Source organism: Oenanthe melanoleuca, chromosome 3 (genome assembly GCF_029582105.1).
Source record: "Oenanthe melanoleuca isolate GR-GAL-2019-014 chromosome 3, OMel1.0, whole genome shotgun sequence".
In the NCBI taxonomy this organism is placed as follows: Eukaryota; Metazoa; Chordata; class Aves; order Passeriformes; family Muscicapidae; genus Oenanthe; species Oenanthe melanoleuca.
In genome coordinates this window covers 95,299,002-95,312,439 of record NC_079336.1, presented here as the reverse complement: position 1 = coordinate 95,312,439, position 13,438 = coordinate 95,299,002, and the positions used below count along the sequence as shown (strand labels likewise).

Genomic DNA, 13,438 nt, shown 5'->3' with positions numbered 1-13,438 from the left:
GTGGGAAGGTTTGATTGCTTTGGCTGTGCTGTGCCTCCTCTGTGGATAAATGGAAGATTTTTTGCCATCCACATCAATAAAGTCTTTTTACCTCACTTTTAGCTAAATAAAGATAAAATCAGCTGCATTCTCCCTTTTTAATGGGAGCCTTCCTTCTTCTCCTTTGGCACCTTCCTAAGCAATCATGTCACTGACAAATCTGAGCTCTCCTAGCAGGTCTCCATCTGCACATCTTTAAGGAGGAGGATATAAGAGCATGCATCCTGGTGCTACCCTTCTAGACTCTGAATGATGAGCCAAAATATATCACATTTTGTCACAGGAATAGATGGGAGAGAGTTGTGTCCTGAGTTCAGGTCATAACTTGAACTCCAGGGGAGTTCCTCTTCCCCTCTCAGTCCTCAGTAGATGAAAGTGACTTAAATTGACTTTAGCACCACACAGAGAAAAATGTGAGCAGAAGTGGAGTAATTTTGTAGCATTAATCTCTTTAAACAGGTCTCATGGATAAATATTCTCTGTCTGGCTTCTTGGGACTTGCATGCTCACAGATGTTCATTCATTTAACTGAAAGTAAGCTATGAAATTGATTAGAAGTGTCTGCCAGTTGAAAAAGGACAAATAACAACAACAAACAAACACACACACAAAAAAAAAAAACACACCAAAAAAATCAAAATACACAAGTATGTTTGAATTGGTGAGGATCAACTAAATCTGGATCATTTGATGTGGGGCTTTGTGCAGTCCTGAAGTTAAATAGGTGCCACTGTCCTGACCCTGCCATTTTGAAGTACCAATTGCATTATTTCAGTAATTGAGCCCCCAGGGCAAAGACAAAAATTAAAACCCCCACATACTTAATCTGCTGCATAGTCTGTCCTCACAAATGGCATTCACTTGGAGCACAAGGGATTCACTTGGGGAATCTCTTAGCCAGAGCCACACTGCACCTTGGAACTGATGGAAAGAGTTTAATGTTACCTTTGTATAGAAGAACGTGGTGTGTGCTGGTTGTTTTCTGTTTGCTGTATCTTTCTACATGGAAGTAAAATGCCCTTCTGTCCAGGGATCTGGTCCTAATTTGAGTAATTTCAAGACAAAGCATCTTACAGAGGGAATTCTGATCACGTTCTGTAATATTATGTTATATTTGTTTCTTCATTTTGCTGTTAAAATAATTCAAAATGCATGCTTTTTCCCCCATCTGGTGAAAAAAGAAGCAGGATATCATTTTTCTTTTAGTTTTAATTCAGTATTTAACATGCAAAAAACATTCCTTTAAATCTGAGCTAATTTACTGTCAAAGGATTGCTTTTAAGTCTGTGTGCTTCTGTGCTCTGTGTATTGAGCTGTGTGCTTTCTAGAGAAAACATTTATTCAAAATTGCAGGAAAATATGCACTCCTCTAAAATATAGAATGTTAATGTAAATACAGATCCACTATTAAAACCAATGGCTTTTCATTCCTTCTGCTGCAGAGTCTGAAATCTTCTTTAGTCTCAACTAAAGCAATGATACTTGTCAGAAATGACGGATTAAATTTTATTTATTTTTTAAATGTTTTTCATAAGCATGACTTTTCCAAATTGTAATTTTTGTGGTTTGAGATCTCTTCAGGAATTATTTTTTCCCCTTATCAGTAGCATTTTCTCAAAGGGTTTTACTGGAAATACAAAAAGGCTTTGCCAGGCTTGCATGCTGTGAAAACACTGAAAGTTCCATTTTATTTACATCAATACAGGAAGTGAGACAGAAAAAAATATAAGTATATGTAATACTGTTCAGCAAAGGAATAGACACAGCAGCTTCTAAGGAAAACATGATTTATTCTTTATTCTAGCCACATTTCTTTTTCAGCCTCCTTCTGTAGTGCTGTGGCTAGGGGGGAAGATTCCTCTTTTCTCTTGATGAAGAAGGAAGAGCTAATTCTAATAAGGCTTTTTGCATCATCTCCAGGTCCAACTTCCTTCTATGCCCAGGACAGTGGGGAGGAGAAGGGTTCCCAGCAGATCAAAATACTCTGACACAGGGGGAACAGGTCGTTCCCAAGTGGCCAAGAATTGCCTCTGGGCTCTCAAGGCTTTTGCCTCATTCCTATGGAATGGTTCTTCCCAAGGGCTGCCCATCAGAGGGCTGAGGATTTCCTTGTGGAAGCCCCTCAAGAGCAGGAAGCCTTTGTTTGCTTGGTGCTTCTCCAGAGTGGGTTACAGAGCAGGGGTTGGCAGCAGCCTCCTTGTAAATGGGGTGAGATGTGAAGAAAGGCAGCTGCTGCCTCCCTCCAGTGAGTAAGAGCCATCCTGTGGCCATGGGTTTATTATTTTTAGTGCTTTTATTGGAATTTTGTGTGTATACTCACACAAATACAGAGACACATTATTATAGTGAATTCTGGCCCAAGTTTTATGACATCTTCCCCCTGTTAGGGCTTTCTTATCTGCATGCAGCCTTGCAGTGTTTGCTGATAAGGGCTGTAACTCAGGTGGAAGCATATGCTTTTCCAAGGCTTCATAGTGGACAGCTCTTCTGTTATTTGTAAAATAAGACTCTAGGTATTTTATTCAGGTTCTTTTTGCTGCCAATGGCAGAAGGGTTAGGGATTGTGTGTAATTCCCATGTCTGCATGTCATCTCTGCATCCTCCAACACAGAACCTGCAGATTTTGGGTTAAGGGTAACTTTTTCTGCTCATGATGGTGTCATAATTAGATAAATAAGTCTTGTTGCACACTTGTTATAAAGCTTTTGATTTAGCAGCTTCTTGGTGGTGCATGTACTTTCTCTGGCAGTCTGTTGCAAGGCAGAGGTTTGGATTTCATTTTGGAAGCATAAAACCATATAATTTTCCTTGGTTAGGCTATAAGTAATCATGCAAACATTTATGTAGTACTGTCTTAGATGAGCCTGGTGCCAGAGCTCAAGGATAAGAGTTTGTAGGGTCAAGGCTTCAGTGAGACACAAAACATAAGAATAGTAAGTAGCTTTTGTGGAAGGGAAGAATGAATGCAAATAGTAAAGAGACAAGGAAATCTCTATGCTGGAGAAGAATATTTTGCTGAGAGAACTCTTAACACTGAATAAGAGAAACCTATATCCTTTCAGGAGAACATTTGAAAGATGTAGTAAATGGTGCTGGCAGCTGTTAGATGATGTCTATATTCATAATTGGGCTTAACATTAGGCAATGCTAATATTTTTCTTATGATGGGTCAAAAGTCACAGAGATTTATTTTCACTGAAGTGGGTGTATGTACTATGTGATTTGCTCTAGTGAATGATACTCAGTGTTCTGAGATGATTTTTAATGCAAAAATTGAGGAGTAAGAATGATTTTTTTTGGTTTTTTTAGAATTTCCTCTCTCAGCTAAAATGTTTAATTGTGCCTATCTGAGGCACTTGTTATTCTGGATATTCCTGTTTCTGTTATGTATTTTAATTACTAATGAACTGTCCTCCAGAGGACTCCAGTGAATGTGTGCTTCCTTAAAGCATTTCAAAACTGTCTGCTGAAGAATCTGGGAGCATCTGCTTCAGCATGATCTCTTTGGAAAGGCTGTCACTAGACTTTGGGTTCTGGAAGCCACATGTTCTCCTAGTCCAAGACAGTCTGCCTATTGATTTTCCCAGAAATTATTTGCTGCACTTCCTCATTTGCTGCTCTCCTGAATGATTGTCTCAAATATAATTTCTTCATCTGCCCAGGTCATCTTAATAAATTATTTAGCTGGCTGCTAAAGCCAAGAGAGGAGTAATAAAAGATAAGTGGCAATAAATGCTGCTTTCCCATTCCCATGGAAGGAGTTCCAATTTAGGAATATCAGCATCTCTGAAAGATGAGGTCCCTTCCCCACCTGAACTCAGCCAGCATGGTCTCAGCATCCTCTGGAGCCCATCATGCCTGAGGGGAAAAAGTGCCATTGTCTGAGTGGGTGTTTCTATTTTACACACATTTTTCTGTCTTCCCTGCAAGCTTTCACAGTCAGTGACAAAATTTAGTAATACTTGAAGCTGTGGGCTGCAGATATGTCTGCCCCAGGGGCTGGAGGGCACTGAGTTCTGTGCCCCATCTCTCTGGGCTGCCTGTGTGCAGCCAGATTTCTGTGGGAAGCTGCCATTTCCTCAAAACACCCTTTTTTTTGTTGGACCCTACAAAGTTTCACGCATTTTCAGCATTGCTGGCAATAAAACTAAAAGGAGTATAATACATTCCTTTAGTGTTGGAGTATAAGCAGATATCTATCCCCACAAACTGTACTGATTATAAAATCAATTCATGTAATGATGTAGCTTTGTCTGTTGGATCTGCTTGTTATCAGTCCCAATTCTGCAGACTAATCATGTGCTTTTTCAGATTAGAGAGACCAATTTAAAACCATTACATGGACAATTAATTTGATGCAACCAAACTCTCCACAGACTTTCATCTGGATTGCTGGCATGGTGCTAAAGCACCAAGAGAAATAAAATCCCCTTTGCTTCTGTCTGCCATGCAGAAATTTGCATTTTTTTCCTATGCCTGCAGGGATTTGTTTGAGAACATGGTTTCATGCCCTTTGGAGAAGACAGGAAGGCACAGCATTGGCACCTCTTGATAATTTCCCTCAAACACTGATACATTCACTATCTGGCTCTAAATGTGGAGTTGCTATTAGTGTGTAGTTGGTTAAATGGACTTTCCACTTATTTAGGAAGGCCAGTATAACACGTGTGTGTATCTTCAGCAAAGTAAAGAGATGATGAGAAGAGTCAGTCCTTGATTTCATTTCTGAAACATCAATATCTGCTAAGAGATATTACCCTGTAACTCCCTGGTGTTCAATAAATCATAGTAGGGAGACAAGCTTTTCATGTTCACAAGGAAAAGTGACAGGAGAAAGTGTCAACTATCTATTTTTTAAAGGTCAGAAGTCTCTAATATTTTTAAGAAAAATGGCTTTTCTTTTGTAACCTGCTTAAATCAATGTAGTAGCATTTTGCTGACACTTCAGAGGGAAGTTTTCAAAAGTAGATTTTAGACCAGCTTGCTTCTGATCAGGCTGAAGAAATAAGAGCCACTCCATCCATGACAGAGAGGCAGAAGAGACAGAGGTAGCCAGGTGTTTAATATTTCAGTTCAGACACATCCCATGGGGGCTCACCCAGTGAATGCTGGGCAGGATTGCCTGGGCAACACCACATTTACTTCTGAAGCTTGACAGAAATTGTGGCATCAGTCAAACCACTGAGTAAAACTGACCTGGAAAATTGCTCTAAAGAGTATTTATATTTGTAGAAAGTGGGGGGAAATGAGTGTTGCTAGTCTTTTTTCCCTTCTCTTTTCCCTTAAATGAACACAATGCTGTTGATTTGTAGCAGTACAGAGAGCACAGTGAGGCCACCTTCTCTGGGAATCAGTGCCTTAAACCTCCAGTGTTACTGCTGATTGCAGGTACATATAGAGTGAAAGGAAAACATTCATGGATAGCTGTGCCACAAAAAAAAACTGCATCAAAGGCAAAGGATAATAGCCTGTAAAGACTCAATTATAATTTATCACAGGAAACACAAGGTGAACAGAGCAGCCTGTGGGTGTACCTGCTCTGGAAGGGAATTTAAGGAAGGCTGCAGGAGTCACCACCAGGGCCACAGAGTAGGGCTGTGTGCCTGGAAAGGGGTAAATCCCTTCTGCACAACATGTGCCACACCTGTGAGCAGGTGCACACACCCATCAAGGACCAGAGAAGCCTTGACAGACAAGACAGCCCCTCTGCTAGTCCACCATGGGGAGAGGAAATGCAGAAATCCCTAAATCCCACATCTACTGTGGCCATCAGACAGCCAAGCCCACCAGGTGGGCAGCAGTTTATCTCTGTCATTCCTGCTGCTGGAATTACAAGGTTTTCATGCTCAAAATCCCATATCCCTGGGATATTGTGCAAGGGGCTATGCTGGTCCAAGCTGCTCTTCTGCCTTGTGTATGTTCTTTTACACAACTTACTCTCTAGTAACCTTCTGTATCTGTATATAGGCACATATATATAAATACACACTTTTTAAAAACAGCCATATTTCCAAGCAGGATAAGAAATTACCCTTTACCCTATCCCTGTGTGCTCCACTCTGATCCTGAAAGGAATTCCTATCATAAAAGACATAAATTTCCAGTCTATTATTCTTTCATTATTTTGAACTATGAGACCACCTGGCCCCAAGTTCATTAGTCTGTGAGTTTAATACAGTCTTGTTTTTGTCTGCAAGACTCTGGTTAGTCTAAGAGACTTTTCCTTTAGTAGACTACAAAGAAACTGCCATGAGCTCTAAGTCCCTTGCTAACAGAGTTGTTTAAAAGGCCATTTCAGTGTATCTTGATTTTTACTGGTTGCACTCTGAGTGCAGCTGGTTTGAAGAGGAATCCTTCCTGTGGATCACACTGGGCTCTGCCACAGATGTCATGAAATTGTACCCCTGGCTTTGCCTAAGGGCAGCTTTGCAGGCAGATTAAATTAATTTCCACCTCTCTCTCTTCTAGCATGGGCTCTGACTGCCACATGTGGAAATGATACCCTGCACTCAGCTGCTGGGGAATGGATAATATCTATTCCAGCTTGCTGCTTTAGTGGCAAATTAGAGGAAATCCCTTAATCATGTGATGTCACATCTTAGAGTCTTACATTGTTTTTGCAGAAAAATAAAAACAGTTGTACTTTGTGCCTTTGGAAAATGCATTTACTGGATGCTTTTTTATCTTTCATTTTGTATTTGAGTAAACAATTTATGCTTTCAAGGATCACTGTTGATTTCAGTACAACTCTGCATGCAGTGAAAACTAAGCTCAGGCAGATGCCTAAGCACTTTGCAACCACTGGGTGGTTTGGATGTTTGGGGTTTTTTTAAGAAATTGGCCCTGACAGTTTTGCACACCATCTATTCCAAGGCTTGTCTGTTTCAGAAGTGGTGCTGGGATTGCCAGCTGGGTTTCCTGCCACAGCTACCAGTAGCACTAATGGTGTCATCAATTCCAAACAAATAACATAATAACAGCCCCATCTCCTCTCCTGATGACATATAATCAGATCTGCATTATGAGCAATCATCTGTTTGTGTGTATTTATACTGTAAGACAAATCACTTGCACAAACACTAGACAGAAATCCCTTTTTTTCTCTTTGTAGCTGCTGCCTCAGGTATTATTTGCTCTTCTCTACAGAGGATCTGAGTCTGCTGAGTTGGTTGTTTGATGTCAGCAGCAGTGGTTTGCACTTTTAATGCCATGGATACCTGTATCCAAGACAGTGTTGTTTGGGATTTCCAGGAGCAGGTGTGCAGTTTTTGCTAGGTATGAATAAATAGTCCACACAACTTATGCAACCAAACCCCAGATTAGTGCTGCCCATTGTTCACAGCGTGTGACTTATCTCCTAAACAGAATGGTTTTATTTTATTTATCCTTCTCACCTGAACAACATCCCTGTCAGGTTTATGTGCAGCCCAAAACTGGGATTCATCTGCAAAGAGCAATGATAAGTAAGGTCATGACCAACACAGTTCCTGGAGAGAGTGTAGCAGAGGATATAGCTCATTGCAAGGGACAGAGGGTCTTCTCCCTCACCACTGCAATGCCCTGAACACTGAGGATGCAGCCCAGCACCAGAAGGGTTGCTGCCTTTTGCCACTGACAATTTTCCCTTCTGTTCTTTATACTGATCTTGAGGTGCTCATAACCTCAACAGCTGCAAAAGGGGTTTTCTTCAGCTGGGAGACAAAAGAAAGTCATTGTACATGGACATATTTATATATGTCTGTATTTTCATTACCTGTTAAAAATAAAATTAAAAAAAGACTGTCACCTTTGTTAGTGAATGGGAATGTTAGAATGAAAGCCAGGTCGTTCCCCACATCTCTGAAAGGCCCCTCACACAGGTGTTATTTAATTCTGTTTAAAACTTAATCTCTAAAAAACTTACTATTTTAGAAACCTAATCTTGCAAAAACAGTTCAGAGATTCCTCTCCTCATTCCTTTCCTTCACCGTGCATTCTCCAAGCCCTCCAGAGTGCCATGGCCTGCTTGTGCCCTACCTTAATCAGATCTGTGTCTTCCATTTCTTGAATCAAAACAAAGCCAACAACCTACCACACTCCTGGGAAGCCAAAACACTCCTCTGATGCAGAAGCATTCATTTTTAAGCAATCTGTGAAAAAAGCTGTGTCATCCAAGTTGTTCCAAAGTTAGATAGCAGATTGGATCATAAAAAATTATTACCCTCAGCAACACTATCTGCTGGGTGAGGACTGTGCTATGGTTTCTTAATAACCCTTTTTTTCCTGTGTAAGGCCAGCACATCTGCAACATTTTTTCCCTGAACCTCTTCATGGCATGAACTATCTTCTGCCCAAATGTATTTGTTGGTATTAAATGTGTTGCTTTTTCTGAAGATTTTCTTTTTTTCCACCAAAAAGAACACGAGGAAAACCAAACCAAACCAAACCTTAAAAGTGTGAGACACCACCCATGTTGTTAAATCTTTGAGACTGTAGTTAGGCAAGTGAATTTTATACTGTCATATAAATACTTCATAGGCAGTGTTTGATTCTATTCTATTCTATTCTATTCTATTCTATTCTATTCTATTCTATTCTATTCTATTCTATTCTATTCTATTCTATTCTATTCTATTCTATTCTATTCTATTCTATTCTATTCTATTCTATTCTGTTCTTTTGGATATTTTTACTTATGCCTGGTAATTATTCTTACAGAAAACAGGAAGATTATCAAAAGTCTTTGAAGCATCCTTTGCAATGGCTGTATTTCACATGGCATGAAAGAATCCCTGTCTCAGCTGAAACATTTTGTTGCTGCTGAAAATTAAGTAATAAAGAGGAACACACTCACATGTGAGCTGGTGGTTCAGCACTGCTAAACAAACCCAGTCCTTAATGCACCAGGCACCTATTGTCAGTTCTCATGTACTTTTATTTTCTTATTCTCCAGACAGTTTAGAGCTCCTGGAGCAGAGCTGGATTTCTTCCATAAAAAACTTGAGGAAACTTGAGGGAAAACTTCTTATTAAACTAAAAAATATTAAGCCACTAAGGCTTTTTTTTTTAAACTGAAAAGGTCAGGTGAAAAGCATATCTTCTTTTACAAGGCTTTTGTTTGTCTTAAATGGGCAGCTAATCTGTCAGGTATGGTTCAGCTGTTACTTAGAAGAGAGTGGAATACATTATATTTTGCTGGTTAATTTTTGTGATTATTTTTTGACTGTGCACCTTACATTACAATGTCTTGTTTTACCTCAGGCCTATTTGAACCTATTTTCAACTATCATAATTTCAAAAGAACAAGATATCCAGGAACAAGTGTCAGTTTGCAACCTATTTGTCCAAGGTTTCATTCCAAAGATGTGCAGAGTTACATTATGATTAAAAAGCAATAGACCATGACACTATCACTGAATTACAGCTGTATTACAAATTTTACTTCCCAAAACTGACCTCAGCCTCAGAAAATAACGTTTTGGCACCGTTTCAGAAAAAAAAATGGCAGTGAGGAATCTTTTGGCATGGCTGTCTTTACCTCGACCTTCCTGGTCAGTGCCAGGATGAGTGATGTGACTGGGACAGGGGATGCTGCAGTAATGCCCACTGGATTCACCAGGAGAATTCCTGAGCTCTGAATTACACCAGAGCCTGAGCCCTGTCTTTGCCATCCCACAGAAGCACAGAAATATGTGCTCTGGATTGGCAGGAGGTGCATTCTGGCCATTTACATTCTGCAGTTCTCTGGCTGTAAGTGGGCATTAACTGTGCACAGACCATGCCAAATAGGGTTTGCTCCAAGGTGTGGAAGACTTCTTCACTTCTGTGGTCTCCAGTTAACAAGGGCACATCTGCTGGTGGCTTAATTTTGATCTCTGTGCTTCCCACTGGGGCAAGACAGCAGTGTCCTGTTGCTGAATTTGCATCATATTTCTTGGGAGCTTTTTAGCTGTCATTGTTTCCAGTCACCTTCACCCCCTCTTTTCTTGGCTGAGTTAAGAGGTTTTATTAAATTTCTGTCAGTAATTAGTAATGTCAGAAGCCCAGGAGCCCATGATGGATAGACCCTGACTTCTAATGCACAGCAGGACATGCAGGGCTGATGCTGCAGATACAAACTCCAGCCTCAGATCTCTGCTGCTGACTGTTGTATTGCTTGCCACAGAAGTACTCACCAGTGTTTCCTTGTTTTTAAAATTCATCAGTAATCTGAGAAGAAATTTCTTGTGACTCCATTTTCTGCTTCACCATGACTTGAAATATCTTGACTTCTAAATTATTTTTCAGAGAGATCTCACAGAACGATGCCTTGGAGGTCATAGAAGCAAATGTGTTTTCCAACCTTCCCAAACTACATGAAATGTAAGTAATGAGCAATCTAAATGCAAAGGAGACAATTATAAAGATTCATTATAGGCAAGTATCAAAGGTTTTGCAGTTTGGTTCAGGTAAGCACTGAAGAATTTGTAGCATTGTAGGAGCATTTGAAATCTCCCTTTGTCTTTTCCATCTTCTTATCTAGCTGTCCCTTTCTTTACCTGCTCAGGAGAAAATTTATCCTCAGATCACTGCCAGGATCAAAAGGTGGTGGGGTCTGCCTGTCTATGGTAGGCTGCTCCCTGAAATCATCCAGATATTGTACTGTCAAAAGGAAAAGCTCAGCATATTGTTCCACCACATCGTGGGACAAAAACAATTTTAAGATCAATATATTGATATATTTTTCTCTGATGTTTCATTTGGTCTTTGCAGAAGGATTGAGAAAGCCAACAACCTCGTGTACATGGATAAAGATGCCTTCCAACACCTTCCAAGCCTCAGATATTTGTAAGATCTTTTGCTCTTTACAAGTCCTAGAGTCACTTTGAATTGCACACCTGTGTATCTGTCCAGGGTGTGCTGAGCATTTTGGGTGATGAGACAGGATGATTCCCTCCCCTCATTGCCAGTTGCACATTATCAATACACATTTTCATGCCTGCACAGTCCTCAGAAAAGCTGAAGATAAAAACTTCCCAGAGGAGACCCACACACAAGTTCCTCAATCCTTTCTAAGCAACAGGTTGAAAATGAGTGATGAGAAGAGGAGCTGGACCTTTCTTACTTCCACAGAAACAAATGTAGGTTGAAGTTCCTCCTGGGAGCTTAGGGAAAAAAAAATCTCTCATCTGCCACCATAGCAGGTGCTGCTTTCTGTTATATGTCACATACATGGTGTTAAGAATTCAAATTTTTTTCTTTAACCAAGGTAGTGTTATAGCCATGGTCTTCATAAAGGTGAGATTATTAGATCTCCAAAAACCAAACATATTGATGTATGGTACAGCTTTATTTCCTCAGCCACCCTCATCAAGGATGTCATTTGCACCACTGTGGTTGCCACACCTGCTTGTGTGGAGCTGCCATCAAAATTCAGTGGTAACTGAATGCATCCCTGAAGTAAGCTGGTTACTCAGATACATTTGCACAGCTTTTAGTGCATGGTTTTAACATGAGTAATAATCTTTCCTCTGCTTTAGAACTCCAATGAAGTCAAATGAACACCATTAAAAACTAGTTTGTTTGAATGGTCACAGTTTATACAGCTCAGATGGTGCCCTTTGGTGAGCAGTTCATTCACCCAGAGCTACCAACTTAACTTTTGTTATGTCCATCCACCTGAGCACATAAACCCCATCTGATTTTCCTGACTGACACAAGGAACCTTACTCATACCAGAGGCTCTGTTTTCCTTACTCATGCAAGAAGCCTGGTCATGGTTTCTACATTTCACTGCATAAAGGTAAGCATTTAATGGTCTGGTTAGAGATTTCGTGAAATCAGGCCAGTGGTCTGATAAGCATAGCTCCCAGTAAGCCAAGGAGTGTTTAAAGTCTCTGAAAATCACTAGTATCTGACAGCTTCTGGGCTCAAAAATGCCTAGGGGTATTGCTTTGAATTTGTACCTTAAGATTTGAGAATTAAGATTGGACTTTAGGAGATAAGGTGTATTTAGCACTCCAGAAGCCATTTTAGTTTAAACCCTCATTGAACTGGAATATATGGCTAGGTTTGGAGTAGGATTTTTGCTCTTCCCAGTATTTTGACTGATTCCCACTTTATCTAATTCATCAGGCACCTTGGTAGACTTTAACTTTTGTGTTTGCATAACTGAAACAGATTTTCTCTTAACAGTAGGGAAATAAAAGTTCTAAGTCTGCCTTGTCATGAGGAGAAATCATGTGCCTGTTCCTCCACTTTCAAGCCTGAGTCATTCAGCAGTGACTTTGGCCACCTAAGAACAAAACCACAGCATTTGTTTATCCTGTATAAAATCCCCAGAACAAGCTGCCATGGGGAGTACAGTTGTTGGATGTACATATGGGTAGAAAGAATGAGAGCACATTTATCTCACACAAAATAGGAAAAGAAATGTGGACACAATACAGAACTCACTAATTTCAGTGATTGTTTAAATATGGGACACAGAAATCATAGGTGAAGGTAAATTCACACTTTAAATACCTGAAATAGTGAAAGTTTTTCTCTAGGCACTAGTGGATGTTGCCTTTTCTGAGCACTTGTCATTCCACACTCCCATGGATGTTGACTCAAACATTCAGAGATTCCATCTATGTAAAAACTCAGCTGCAGCAACAATCCTGTGCCCTATAGAAGCAACAGATTGAAAATGCAGGGGATTGCTTGTCTACCAGACCATTCCCCTGTCCTCTTCAGCTACTTTTACTTGCTAGTTGATATCAGACAAAACTGCATTTTGAATTTTTTTAAGGTTTTTCCTCCTGTGAGCATGGAGATCTAGAGAATACTCCAGCTGCTGTATCCTGTTTCTTCCCAGATCCACTCCATATATCCCATTAATTTATTGACATTCTTGATGCTCTTCACTGTTCCCTGCTTTCCTCCATTTTCCAGGAGAGGCTTTTCCAGAAACTCAATGATTTGGTGACTAGAAGATTTCCTCTAGTTTTATTCACGTTCATCCTTGTGCCAAAGCTTTTCTCTAATTTATGTTCATAAAATCCACCTTTGGTGTAATGAATTTATGCTGCATCCCCTCTGTGCCTTTATTTCAGTTCAGTTAGGGGGGGTTTTGTGGTGGTTGTTCAGAGTTATTTATACAATACACAAGCAAAAGGTTGTAACTGTGGGACTATAGTTTAAAATAATTCATAGAAGGGTAAAGCATCTGTGTGGAACAGCTATTGCAGAAATGATAAAAATTTTAAGGCCATGAAAGGAAACTTGTAAAACCTGGAAACTTGTAAACGTGCACATCACTGCCTAATTTTCACATTAATTTCTGTAAGTTAGGAAGGAATAGCACATGGTTTTGTCAATATCTTGTCACATAACAGATTAGGTGGTTCTGACTGTGTAAAGAGATACAGAGAGACCAAGCTGCAACCAGCATCTCAAA

At 40.0% G+C, this 13,438-nt stretch overlaps 1 protein-coding gene across 1 annotated transcript in view; it reads left to right on the top strand.

Annotated features, from left to right (window-relative positions):
- The window catches only part of FSHR (follicle stimulating hormone receptor), a 75,335-nt gene that overhangs the window by 38,723 nt on the left and 23,174 nt on the right, over nt 1-13,438 (top strand). Inside the window, 2 exon segments of the mRNA XM_056487031.1 lie at nt 10,306-10,380; nt 10,771-10,845. Coding sequence (XP_056343006.1) covers nt 10,306-10,380; nt 10,771-10,845 — 150 coding nt within the window.